General features: G+C 51.1%; 1 protein-coding gene across 1 annotated transcript; it reads right to left on the bottom strand.

Moving 5' to 3' along the window:
• Nucleotides 1–206: 206 nt before the first annotated feature.
• IVD (isovaleryl-CoA dehydrogenase) lies at nt 207–13,026 on the bottom strand. Its single transcript, XM_012649497.1, has 12 exons — nt 12,750–13,026; nt 11,506–11,595; nt 11,244–11,295; nt 8,120–8,289; nt 7,202–7,295; nt 6,860–6,996; nt 5,090–5,186; nt 3,797–3,890; nt 3,252–3,333; nt 2,569–2,673; nt 2,380–2,452; nt 207–1,192 (listed from the first exon to the last, which is right to left on the bottom strand). The coding sequence occupies exons 1-12, from the start codon at nt 12,900–12,902 to the stop codon at nt 1,059–1,061; spliced, it is 1,281 nt and encodes a 426-aa protein (XP_012504951.1). The 5' UTR covers nt 12,903–13,026; the 3' UTR covers nt 207–1,058.
• Between the last annotated feature and the right edge of the window lie 401 nt (nt 13,027–13,427).

Raw genomic sequence — 13,427 nt, 5'->3', positions numbered from 1 at the left:
TTGCTATGAGCTGGGCTGATGCCACAGCACTCTAGCTGGAGTGAGAGTCTGTCTCAAAAAAAAAAAAAAAAAGGAGCAGGCTAGAGGGCAGGAATAGGTCCTGAACCAGCCACTCTCCAAGGACATGGGCTGAATCCAGACAGGAGGCAACAGCAAGTACATTTCTTCTCCCCCAAAACACCAGCTTAGAAGCAGATGGGTTTGCTTCACAATATGTTTAATACAAAATGGCAGCAGCCACTGTACAATTGTAACAAAATCAGCCACAGGGTGTCTACAGAAACAGAGTCCGGCCAGCCAATCCAGGCCTGCACGGTCAGGGCCTGCTGCCCTGTAAGCTGCAGATGGTCACACAGCCAGGACTGGACAGTGTCGTGGCAGGGTAGCATGGATTGGAGGCTCGGGTGCTGCCGAGGAGCTGACCCTCCAAGAGCACACGGATACGCCGCCCTCTGCCCTACTGCAGACTGTCTCAGCAGCAGACGTGTCCACAAGCTGCTGGAAGCTAATGCCTCTACAAACTGGCAGACACAGGGCTAGGTTTTTTATTTTTTCTCCAGAAAAGAGTCTATACGTTGATTATCCTTTATCCAAAATGCTTGGAAGCAGAAATGTTTCAGATTTCGAATTTTCAGATTAGGGATACTCAACCTGTACCAAGTTCCAGTGAATGGAGAGGGGCAATGCTTTCGCCGTACTTGAGCAGAGAGAGTTGCCTGCAGAGGCTCACCTAAGAGAAAGGGGTGGGCACCTGCATGCTCCTAGGTGTCCACCCTGAGGTGGGAGCATCCCCCTCAGAAGTTAGAGAACAAGGGCAAGGCCTATCCCGGCAACCTCCGATTCCTGGCGAGTCCATCTTAAGCCACTAAAGCTGTCCTGGCTGGCTGGCCCGGCTGTGAGGCCCATGGTGCTGGGCAGCCGTGCAGAGGCCGGAAGGCTGATACAAGAAGGGCAGCTGAGCAAGCAGGCCTGCTTCAGGCAGGGCAGGAGAGCCACCGCATCTCTACTTGCACAGAAAGGCCTCTAGGTGCTGGGAAAAGGGCGTGAAGGGTCTTGGGCTAGTGAAAGTCTGCATTGAAGGCTCTGCCGATGACCAGCCGCCTCACCTCACTGGTCCCAGCCCCGATCTCATACAGTTTGGCATCTCGAAGAAAGCGGCCCATGGGAAAGTCATTGATGTAGCCATTGCCACCTGTAGTCGGGATTTGGGCAGAGAAAAAAGGACAAGAGGAGAAGTGATGGGCAGAGGGAAAAGCAAAGAAAGCAAACAGAAGGCCAAGTACATGGAAACAGGCCACAGGAGAGACTGATTAAAGAGATGCAGCAAACGGTAGTGAGAGGGAGGGATTTGGAGAGTATAGTAGTCCCCCCTTATCATCCTTGGGGGATGCATTCCAAGACCCACCGAGGATGCTGAAACCTCGGACAGAATTGAAATCTATATGTACTATGTTTTTTCCTGTATACCTATATACCTAAAATAAAGTTTATCAATTAGGCACAGTAAGAGATTAACAACAATAATAAAATAGAACAATTATAACAATATGCCAGCATCACTACTCTTGCACTTTGGGGCCATTATGAAGTAAAATAATGGTTACTTGAAGACAAGCACTGTGATCCCAAGACAGTCGATGAGATAAGCCACATGGCTAATATGCAACTAAGGAGCAGGTATCATATAGACAGCATGGACGTGCTGGACGAAGGGAGGACTCACACCCTGGGGAGGGGGCAGAATGGGATGGTGGCAAGATTTCATCACACTTTTTAGAACAGCACACAATTTAAAACTTATGAATTAATTCTGAAATTTCCCATTTAATATTTTTGGACCCAGGTTGACTGTGCCTAAGTAAAACCATGGAAAGAGAAACTGAGGATACGGAGGGACTACTATACCTTACTGGGGGTAGGGTAGATGAGCGGCTGGGGCTGGAAGGCCACCCAGAACGCCAATGATACCAGGCAAAGAAAGGGGAGAACCACAGGGGATGTGTGAAAGGGGACGAGAAGACACTGGCATGGCAGAGCGGGCATTCACACCTAGGCTGTCTGGCTCAAGTCTGCGCGCAGCACTGACACAGGGCTGTTCCACCCAACGTCCCTCTGTCCCTATTTCCCAGTGTCTGTAAGACCAGGCGGGGAGGATGAGAGGAAGCGTTGCTGAAGGTAGAAGCATCGCGTGGCCTCTAGCAGTTTTCTCATTTGCTTCTCATTTCCTCCTCATAACTAGGGCAGAAAGCGCCTAAAGGAGCCAGCTCAGCTGTGCCTAGCTTAAGCAGAGGGCGGGTGGAAAGCAAACGTCTTTCCGAGGCAGTCCCCGGCCCCAGGAGTGCCGGCAGCCCTGGGAGTGGGGAGTGGGGGGCCACTCACCAAAACACTGAATGCCGTCCAGGGCTACCTTGGTGGCGCACTCGGCTGAGTAAAGAATCACCCCCGCGCAGTCCTACGGGAGGAGGCTCGGGTCAGCAGGGTCAGCAGGGCCCGCCGGGCACGCAGAGCGCGAGTCCCGGCCGCCAGCCCACTGCGCTGGCCTCTCCCTCCGCTGAGGCTGGCCCTTACCTTGGTGGTGCAGTGGCCCTCATCGCAGGCCTTGGCGACGTTGTAGACGTACTGCCGACAGGCCATGAGGCGGGTGTACATGTCGGCCATTTTACCCTGCATCAACTGAGCACAAAAGGGAGGTCACAGGTCAACATGCTGGAACACTCTTCCTAGTTACCAGGAGCAGCAATGAGGAATGGGGATGCAGGGGCACAGAGAGGAGATGGGACTTGTCCAGAATGACAGAGATGGAAGCAGGTCTGGGAGTTAAGGCCAGAGAGCTGCCATTCCACCACGGTCACTGCATCCTGAAATGTCTTGCTGTCTCTGAAGGGCATTGTCCCCAAGGCATCATCTCCCAAACCTTTATTACCTTCCAACAGCTTCTTCAGACCAGAAGGGCTGACTGGAAGTGCTGCTCCCTTTCCCCTATGCCCTCAACGACCTGCAACGCTTCACCCTCCAACCTACCTTTTGATATCTAGTTCATTCTCCTCAAACAGGAGTTGAAGTGACAATGCGATGAACTTCCTGACAATTCCAAAGCCAGGCTGCATGCTGAGGAAGCCCACATTCCAAGCATTCAAGCTCATTTCGGTAGGGAAGCATAGCCAATAACCACGGTGTGCGCCCCCACTTCCTCATTCTTTAAAGAAAACTTGGACCCAAAGAGTACCTGTCGGCAAAAGCAGTCCACTCACCTGGAAGTGGCCGATCTTCTGGCCAAAGGCTTCCCTCATGTGCAGGTAGGGAATGGTGTGGTCCAGGACGGCTTGCATGAGCCTGCCGGATAGGAGAAAGGCATGGTGGAGGCACCTCATTGTCCCCCCCACTGCTAGCTGGGGTGGCAAAGTGCCAACGTGCAAAGGACTGTGGGGAGAGCTTGGCAAGATCAGAAGCTGCAGTCCCAGGGAGGAGAAAAGGAGCCTAGAACTCCTGTCACCTTGCCCAGTTACCCACTGACTGCCCAGAGGCAGGAGTGGCCGGACCTCGGCAATGGGGGGGCATTAGAGCCCAGGTGTCGCCCAGAGCAATTAAGCAATACCGCTCCTCAGTCCTTTTGTCTGTTACTTAATGATAATTCCCTTCTGCATGAAGAAATTAAACATGGGAGGAGAAGGTTCTTTTTGTCTCCGGGGGAGTACAGCAGCAGCTCCCTTTGGCCCCCCAGGGGAAGGCTGCTGCTGATGGCACCACCTGCCAGGGAGGGAGACAGACCCAGCTCCCCGTGAAGACTCACACTCACCCAAGGGGCCCCCCAGCCAGCACCAGCCGCTCCAGGTCCAGCCCACTCATGAGCACGTACACGCCTTTACTCTCCTGGCCCAGGATGTTGGCAGCTGCCGGGGTAAGTGCCGGTCAGAGGGAGAGCTGTCCAAGGCCACCTCACTTTTACAAAAAGCATTACGTTTGGTAACGTGGCTCTCAAACAAGGCACTAAAATGTCACTTGACCTTCCACTAGGGTGCTGGGCGAGAGAGAAAAGGATCGCATTTACCCCATCTAGTCAGAAGTGGAGCCGCCAGGACCCCCACACCATCCTGGAGACCAGACACAAAGCCCTGAGTTGCTAGACCTTTCCCTTCTCTCCCTGGACTCCCTTGGATGGGAAAGAAGAAAAGCTAATTGGTTAGAAGTCACCCAACCCCTCCCTGGTTCTTTCTATAAATGCTCCCCCAGGTGGAGTCTGCTCTGGTCCAATGTCACCTCCCTGCAGGGTGGTCCATGAAAGCCTCTTTGTCCAGGAGACAGTCATTCAGAGCTAGTGACAGAAGCTGCTGAACACCTCTCCACCCAGTAAGCCAGGACACTGGATGGCCTTGGGAGGTGTGGGCAGGAAACCGAGTACAAAAAGTTGACACCACTCACCTGCCTTTAACGCGGGCTGAATTTTTTCCCGTCAATAAGGAAGGATCTGCACGGATCCCCCTCCCTAGATGCTCCTTGTAATCAAAGCTTATTTTTCTGGGCTAGCAGATCATGGGGCAGAGGGATGGTGTGTGGCTGAGGCACAGGGCAAACCTAACTGGCCGTCAAACCCACGCCCTTGGTCTCATCAGCACATGATGGGTGCGCTGGCTCTACCAGTGCTACATTGCTTCGCGTTTTCAGTTACACCTCACGGCAGAAAATACTCAAACTGAATTGCCTTCTCTTCACAGAGTCTGGCTACTGTCAGTTTATTCGGATGGTTTTTTGAGCATCGTTAATGAATAACTCACACAGGCTGTACAGAAGACTGAGGGACATTAGTGGACTAGGGTAGATCTGACCTTTCTCCTCCAGCTACTGGAATACAAACCCCACGCAGAGTTTGTCATCCACACAGGAAACACTGCCCTTCACCTCAGCCAATCAGGTATACAGCTGCAGGGGCTTTGGCCAGGAAGCCCTGGGCCACAGTCTAGCCACAAGTCGTTGAAGAGCTAACAATGGTGAACCTCTCTAACCAAGAGATAAGCTTTCTCAGCTTAAGAACAGCTAGATCAGCTTGCGAAGGGGTCAGGACAGGGGCTCCCCCATTCTCAGAGACACTTACCAGGAACCTTGCAGTCTTCAAAGATGAGCTCACAGGTGTTAGAGCCCCTCATCCCCAGCTTGTCAAGCTTCTTGGAAGTGCTGAAGCCAGGCATACCCTTTACAAGAAACAGAAGGTGGCCCTGATTACAGGGTAGCCCCAAGGGGGCCTACAAAAGGGAAGGCCCCTTGGAAGAAGTTGCCTTCCTATCCAGTCCTTGTACTTGCATGGCATGCCAGCATCCTACGCCCTACTCCCATGCCCCATCCCTGGACCCCCCCAGTGCCAGTGCCACACCCTGATCCCAGCCTCCTCTGCTGCTGGCTGGCACTCTCCCCAGTTCTCATGGGAGCAGATCTTCCTCAATGAAACACCCAGTTCCCTGATCCCTCCTAAGCCTCCCTAGCCTTACTTCCCTTCCCCAGGGGACATCACTTCCAAAATACTCACCAGCTCACTCAATTCCTTTGCCTTGTTCTTCTGTCATCTGTACCCAATGGGAGCCCGCCAGAGATGAACTGAACCACCTGTATGCTTTGAGCTAGATCACTTAGACGCAGCACGTGTTGGCAAGTGCCTAGCAGAGCACTGGCACATGTTGTTCCCCGCCAGGGGGAGGGGAGCATTACACACCCTTGAGATCTCCAGTCTCAGCCAGGCCCTTTTCACTCCAACCTTAGTCAGCTACTTTCTCCCTCTCACTCTGGAGGGTACTGCAAACCTTTACAACACTCTTGCATTAAACTCCCCACCAACTCCCCCAACCCTCATAAGGCACCCGGGCCTCCGACTCGGTGATCAGGAAGGTGGTTCCTCTACCATCACCTGTAACCCATCTGTAAGTCTTCCCCCAGCTCACCATTGTGTTTTGCTCACTCGTTCCCACACATCTCAATTTCTCCCTCTATTTTTCTTTCTGTTTACCAAAAAATGTGCTCAGTTCTCCCTCATTCTTAAAAATAAACCCGAACTCCCAACTTTTAATTCTTTTCTTTTTATCTTTTTTTTTTTTTCTTCTGGAGTATTCAAGAAGGAACCAACTTGTTTTTTTTCTTTTTTTTGAGACAAAGTCTCACTGTGTTGCCCGGACTAGAGTACCGTGGTGTCATCCTAGCTCACAGCAACCTCAAACTCCTGGGCTCAAGCGATCCTTCTGCCTCAGCCTCCCGAGTAGCTGGGACTACAGGCATGCGCCACCATGCCCGGCTAATTTTTTCTATATATTTTTAGTTGTTCAGATAATTTCTTTCTATTTTTAGTAGAGACGGGGTCTCGCTCTTGCTCAGGCTGGTTTCGAACTCCTGAGCTCAAACAGTCCGCCCGCCTCGGCCTCCCAGAGAGCTAGGATTACAGGCGTGAGCCACCGCACCTGGCCGGAACCAACTTTTAATTCTATCTAACTCCTGCTCTGTCTCCCTCTTGCTTTTGTTGTCAAGACTGTTGAAGGCGCAGTCTTCAATCTCTGCTTACCTCCCACCCACACTTCAGTTTCCCACACTGTGCTCATGGGGCTCACCAGTGACATCCTGATTGCCAAGTCCTGGCCTCCTTCCAGCCCTCCTCTTCGTATGACCTGCCTCTGGGGATGGCTACACCTTCAGGCCTGATCCACTCCCCTGGACTTGACTTTTTGGCCACCCTCCGTTCAGTCTGCCCTCTGCCCCACTGCCACCCCCAGGGTCCTTGCAGAGCACACAACATTGATCGCATCTGAGTCAGTGGAAGAGGGCCATCTCCAATGCCAACATCAGGATGCCACTATAGATAGGTCCCACACCCACCTACACTCACCTTCTCCACAATGAAGGCTGTGATGCCCCGAGAGGCTGGCACAGCAACCAGATTAGTCTTGGCATAGACTATAAGGACGTCAGCATCAGGGCCATTGGTGATCCAGAACTTGTTGCCATTCAGAATGTAGTGATCTCCTAAGGGGAGGATGTTGGCTATTAGCTCAAGCCGTCTTGGCCTGTCTCACTCAGCCAGGCAGTCTACAGACCTTCTGCTGAGCAAGAAGCTGCCCAGCTGAGAAAGTTCTGGAAACCCAGCAGGAGCCACTCCCAACTGTTGTTCCCTCAACCTGATAGTCTGGCCTTCTGCCCATTTCAGCTCTCAAGTCAAGAGTCACCTCACCTTTCTTTTCTGCTTTGAGCTTCATGGAAACAACATCAGAGCCGGCATTGGGCTCACTCATGGCCAGGGCTCCGATGTACTCGCCGCTGATCAGCTGCAAGGAAAACCCCAATGGGCCTTGTTATGACCTTGGAGTACCCTATGGCAGCTCACTGATACTGCTTCCCATTTGCACTACGCTCTTTCAAATTCTCTCTCAGACCAGGTATTGGTAAAGTCCTCGAAGTCTCTTCTAAGACGCCCAATATCTACAAGGCTGAAAATGTCTCTCCTTTTTCCATTCCCTTTGCAAGGGAAGCTAGTCTTACTCATCCAATTCTTTTTTTTTTTTTGAGACAGAGTCTCGCTTTGTTGCCCGGGCTAGAGTGAGTGCCGTGGTGTCAGCCTAGCTCACTGCGACCTCACACTCCTGGGCTCAAGCGATCCTCCTGCCTCAGCCTCCGAAGTAGCTGGGACTACAGGCATGTGCCACCATGCCCGGCTAATTTTTTTTTATATATATATATATATTTTTTAGCTGTCCAGCTAATTTATTTCTATTTTTTTTAGTAGAGACAGGGTCTCACTCTTGCTCAGGCTGGTCTCGAACTCCTGAGCTCAAACAATCCGCCCGCCTTGGCCTCCCAGAATGCTAGGATTACAGGCGTGAGCCACCGCGCCCGGCCCTACTCATCCAATTCTTAATGTGTTCTTCAAATGTTGTCCATTTGTTGCCCAACTCAGAAGTTCTGGCCCTATTTTTAATTATTTCTGCTCAAGCATTTTAAAGCAATTTTTAGCCCCTTCCTAACCACATGTGGTTCATGGGAAGGTGCTGCAGAAAGCAAGGCTGACTGGCCTCCACCAAGGGGAGAGGGTGCCTTGTTGTTGGCAGTTACAAGGTGAGATCGGTGTGTTTCTTCATTTCCATTTTCTCACCTTGGGGAGATACTTCTCCTTCTGGGCCTCATTCCCATTGCGCACAATCTGGTTCACGCAGAGGTTGGAGTGGGCACCGTAACTGAGCCCCACCGATCCAGAAGCTCGGGATATCTCCTCCATCACCAGCACATGTTCTAGGTAGCCCAGGCCGGAGCCGCCATACTGAACTGGGAGAGGGGTGGTACACGGGGGTGGAAAAGGTAGCCCAGATTAAATTGGGACACTAACAGGAATCTTACATTTTCTGGCAAAACATAAACACCCTTGTAGCACCTATTCCAAGTTTCCCCTAGCAAGGTGAACAGGCTAATGTCACGGATTCTGCTCACAACCTCACAGAACTGGTTTTGCCTGCTGCTTTCTGGTGGGCTCAGGTGTGGCTGAGAAAATAAACATTACAACTCCTGCTTTATTCCAGACAGACCTCTGCTAAGGACATGTGTGCAAAAGGCCTAAGAAAGGTTAGCAGATTTTATTGCATAGGTTTGGACCAAAAGAAGCAGGACTGGAAATGGGACGGGAGAGCCACAGCCTGAGGGAAAATCTGGAGGTGGGCTGTGCAGTGGAGGGCAGAGCGATACTGGTAGGGAATTTCAGAACCCCCCATAAAAAATGAGGTTCGTCCTTAGCAGCAGATCCAAACTCAAAATAGTTGTGTCATCTGGTACTACCTGCTACCCCTGCTGTTTGGGTCAAGCCCAGCAAGGCCACCTGCACATGTTCACTCTGACCAGAAGGCTGTCCTGGGCTCTAGAGAAAGCTTGACCTGACCCCCACAACTCTAGGAAGGAAAGCCCAAAGGCGGGTGACATTAGGAATAGTCACTAGGACATCATGCAGAAACCAGAACATATGTCTAGCTTTCTTTTCCAGGTTCTCCCTTGAAAGGGTTTTCATCTGATTTTTTGTTTGTATGTTTATTTTGTTTTGTTTTTTGAGACAGGGTCTCACTCTGTCACCAAGGCTAGAGTGCAGTGGCATCATCATAGCTTGCTGCAGCCTTGAACTCCTGGGCTCATGTGATCCTCCTGCCTCAGCCTCCTGAGTAGCTGGGACTACAGGTGCTCGCCACTATACCTGCCTAATTTTTCTATTTTTTCACGGAGACAGGGTCTCTACTTGAACTCTTGGTCTCAAGTAATCCTCCTGCCCTCAGCCTCCCAAGTGCTAGGATTACAGGCTTGAGCCACTGCCCCCAGCTGTCATCTGATTTCTAACTGCCTCTTTCTTGCATTGAATATTACCTAACTCAGAAGAATATTCTCTATGAGGGGCAAGGCTCACAAATCCCCCAAAACACAATGGGACAAAGTCTTGTTTAAGAGATTCCAGCAGCCTTCCCCAACGATTTTACATTAAGATGGTCTCAATTCATTTTTAAGTGGTTTCATTTTATCATTATTCATGATTTAACTTTCTCTAATCAGCTCAAATCCCACGAACTATCCTATAGTGGTGAAGAGGAGGATGTAGGTAGAAGTATATTGTGTTCCACCCCTACTCTCATGCCCAGAGTGAACATAGACCTAAGCAGAGTAGGCTGTCCAGACCCTGGCTGCTGAGCCCACAGGTTCATCTCTTTATTGGGCACTGCAAGCCAGGCTGGGCCTCTCTTTCAGAGGCTAACACCCAAACCAGAGCCTATGAGCTCCCTGCCCTCTCCCCCTGAAAAAAGTAGTTAAGACCCCCAGGGGGCTGGGTATGGTGGCTCCCCACTGTAATCCCAGCACTTTGGGAGGTGGGAGAATTGCTTGAGGCCAGCGAAGTGGGAGGATCACTTGAGGCCAGGAGTTCAAGACCAGTCTGGGCAACATATGGAGACCCCTGTCTCTATAAAAAAAATTTTTTTTTTAATTAGCCAGGGGCTGGGAGTGGTGGCTAACACCTGTAATCCTAGCACTATGGGAGGCTGAGGCGGGAGGATTGCTTGAGGTCAGGAGTTCAAGACCAACCTGAGCAAGAACAAGACCCCATCTCTACAGAAAATTAGCTGGGCATGGTGGTGGGCACCTATAGTCCTAGCTATTCGAGAGGCTGAAGCAGGAGGATCTCTTTAGCCCAGGTGTTCGAGGCTGCTGTGAGCTATGATCACACCATTTCATTCCAGCCTGAGTGACAGAGCGAGATCCCATCTCTAAAAAATAATAATAATAATGATAAGAAAAAGAAGCACCACATGTACTCACCATCAAATTGGTATTAACTGATAGACACTTAAGTGCACATATAATAATAACATTCATCGAGTGTCAGGCAGATGGACAGGGGAGGAGGGGATGGGTATATACACACCTAATGGGTGCGGTGCACACCATTTGGGGGATGGACACGCTTGAAGCTCTGACTCGGGTGGGGCAAGGAAAATATACATAATCTAAACACTCGTACCCCCACAATATGCTGAAATAAAATTAAAAAAAAAAAAGAAATATGGAGAATAATAATACCAACTTTCAAGGTTTGTTGTGTGGATCAAATGAGATAATCTGTGTAAAAATCCTTCTGATTGTGCCAGACTTATTGTAATTAGTTGCTCAATAAAAGACAGATGATAATGATGGCATTTTGCAAGACAAAAAAAAAAAAAAGATCCCCAAGGGACAATGGGCAGGCCCTGGGAGAGCCCATTGAACACATCATCTGGCCATCTCACCTGGAGGCCCAGATAGACATCCCTCTCTCCTGTACCCCTATCTGCTCCCAAATGAGCTCCAGGGCCAAGCTGTGTGCAGAAGACATAGGCAGTCCCCCAGGGACACACTTGCCCTGAGTGTTCCTGCCTGGAAGCCACTGGTAGGACAGAGCTTAGGGATTAGAGGAGCCAGTAAAACCAAGGTACTATGACAACCATTCAATCCATAGTTTTCTTTTCAAATCACCTGGAGGAGCCCATTAAGTACACAGAGTTCAAGAGTCTGAGTGATCCTGACCCCAGTGAGCCACACTGACCCAATCCCTTTGTTTGTTCAACATCACTGTCTAAAGAAAAAAGTAGAACTTTCTCAGGTCCAAGAGGAATGAAACTCTGGGGTTTCTTCAAGTGCATTATCTTTCCTCCCGCTTCCTGCTTCCTTTGGGAACAAGAGAAAAGTTCTCTTTCAGGGAAACAAACTATACTTACCAGGGACTGTGATGCCCAGTACTCCCAGGTTCCCCAGCTGCTTCCAAAACTCCTGCCAACAGAACACAGTGGAGTGGAGTGAGTTGTGAGAAGGCAGCCAGTCACATACATGGCTGGCACAATGAGGCCCAAACACTTCAGATAGAGGGGCTACAATCTGAGGGAGGCTTTGTTTACCAGAAGACTATGCAAGCCCTTCCGGGCAGCAGTGCAACTCAGCCCAGCTCCCAGCCTGCCCCCCTACCCGGGCCTCACCACTCACTCTCAGATTCTTGAACTCGTTGCTATGATCAATCTCCTGGGCCTTGGGGGCCAGGTGCTCCTGAAGGAACTTAGCCATGGTCTGACGAAGCTGCAGGGACAGAGGTGGATAGATGCCACTGAAACCAAGACATTATTGCCACTGAGGACAGTGTCTCCACTACTGAGGACACATTCAGGGAAATAGGCCACAGTAACCTCACCACACAGCATCAGACTGAAACTGAAAGGCCTCATTTGTTACGTGTCCTCAGGGATGGTCTTCATCCTTCTTGCTTAAAATCTACAGTCTAGAAATCTTAAAGGTAATTTTTAAAATGTCACTCCCCTACATAAAATCATTCCATTGTACTTAGAATGAAACACAAACTCCTTACCCAGGCCTACAAGGCCCTGCACAAGCTGATCCCAGCTAACTCTTCCAGCCTTCCCCAATACTCTTCCACCTTGCACCCACTGTGCTCCAGCCACACCCCACCCCCTTCAGGTTTCAGCCCCTTCAGGTGTCAGGTCCTTTTAGGCCCCCTGGAGCCTTTGGCTAAAAGGGACAGATTACTCAAAGAGATTAGAAACTCCTCTTGTCAGGAAGATTTTGAAAACTAGGATTAACTCCCTTGGGTCTCAGGTGACTCAATCTGCTGGTTATAATAAGCCCAGAAAAACTTTGGAGCTGCTGGGAGGCTTTAGAGTCCAGGAAGGGCTCTGCAACTACGTCATTCAAGTTCTTTTTCAACTTTGTGCTTTGACCCAAGGGGCTGAAGAATGATAGGTGACACTGTGCAGTTTTAAACTCCCAAAGTATTTACTGAAAAAAAATTTCCTGGTAATAATGATGATGAACCAGGTTTGAGAACCATGTCTTAGCGTGCTCAGATATAAGTAGACTGCATACAGATTGAGGGCCCTTTTGCCACATGGGATAGCCCTGGCCAATCCTCCACCAAAACACCCTCAGTCTCTCGGTTGTTTCTTGGCCTTCATTCACTCCTGCTACCTACCTCCAGCAGCATGTCTAACATTCTCAAATCTTTCCTCCACACACGTGAGGCTGAGGTCAGAGATCCGGCCTGAAGCGGGAGGACCCGTGTCCCTCCCCCACCCCCAGGCTGGCGCGCCCACAGCCCTGCCAGCACAAGCTGTGGCTGGGTGCTCGCTGGGCGGAGGGGTGCGGAGGGGACCACCGAGCTGGGCCGATGGCGCCAGGGCAGGAGGCCTTGGGGTTAGGAAGCGGGTCAGTTTCCCTACCTGCTTCTGCTCCTCGCTTAGCCCGTTGATCGCATCATCCACGGGCAGCAGCGAGTGGGCCCGCTGGGAAACGAGGCAGGCGAGTGGCGGCAGTGGCGTCCGCAGCCTCCAGCTGGCCACTCGCCGCCCCAGCAGCAGACCAGCAGTCGCCATCTCTGCCTTGCACGGGGAGCCGGAGCTGCAGCTGAGCCAGCTCTTCGGGCTGCACCAATCCAGGCTTCGTCAACACGCAGATCGGCGGGGTGGGGAATGGGTGGGTCTGCAGCAGCCAATCACCGCCCGCGGCCCGCCGAAGGCCGCGCAGCCCCTGGCAGCCGCGCGAGCCAATCAGCCGTGCCAGCCACGCCTCCGCCCAGGACTCCGACGGGCCGCGGGCGCTGGAACTGCCCGCGTCCTCCCTGGAGTGGGGTTTTTGTTTTGGGGTAGAAAAGCAAGGAAAGTGTCTTTCCCTTTGAGCCGGCAATGTAGTATCTCCCTGCGTTGAAATAGTAGCCCCTAGCTGCAGAAATCTATCTCTGTGGGAAAGCAAAGTGTTAAAACAGCAATCGGAAAACTGCCCAAATTGCGCAGTAAATTGGTCAAGAGTTATCTGGAAAGTAGTGCTCGCTCTAATGTGCACACCGATTATAACTCAGTAAAATTTGCTTTATTATATAAAAGGTTTGTTGCCTGATTCGT

The sequence above is a fragment of the Propithecus coquereli genome, unplaced genomic scaffold (assembly GCF_000956105.1).
Source record: "Propithecus coquereli isolate 6110/MARCELLA unplaced genomic scaffold, Pcoq_1.0 Scaffold3, whole genome shotgun sequence".
Classification (NCBI taxonomy): Eukaryota; Metazoa; Chordata; class Mammalia; order Primates; family Indriidae; genus Propithecus; species Propithecus coquereli.
Note: the sequence above shows the minus strand (reverse complement) of the source record. Positions and strands in the feature narration are given on the sequence as shown.